At 51.0% G+C, this 202-nt stretch overlaps 1 protein-coding gene across 1 annotated transcript in view; it reads left to right on the forward strand.

The window, feature by feature from the left end:
- The window catches only part of MUC5AC (mucin 5AC, oligomeric mucus/gel-forming), a 47,211-nt gene that overhangs the window by 24,619 nt on the left and 22,390 nt on the right, over positions 1-202 (forward strand). The window contains 1 exon segment of the mRNA XM_023724404.1: positions 102-154. Within this exon segment, the coding sequence (XP_023580172.1) occupies positions 102-154 (53 nt within the window).

A 202-nucleotide genomic window follows, 5' to 3' on the forward strand; every position in this document is an offset into this window, starting at 1 on the left:
GCAACCACTGAACCTACAACCACAACCCCTATTCCCGAAACCATAATCACGACCCCTGCAAACTCCACAATTCCAAGCACCACACCTGTGACTGCTTCCAGCTCAACAGCAAGCACCACGTCTGTGTCAAAAACTTCAAAACCTGTCTCTACAGGCAGCTCAACCATCCCTACAACTCCAACTGTCCCAACCACTCCTTCCC

Source organism: Trichechus manatus, unplaced genomic scaffold (assembly GCF_000243295.1).
Source record: "Trichechus manatus latirostris isolate Lorelei unplaced genomic scaffold, TriManLat1.0 scaffold00244, whole genome shotgun sequence".
NCBI classification, from domain to species: Eukaryota; Metazoa; Chordata; class Mammalia; order Sirenia; family Trichechidae; genus Trichechus; species Trichechus manatus.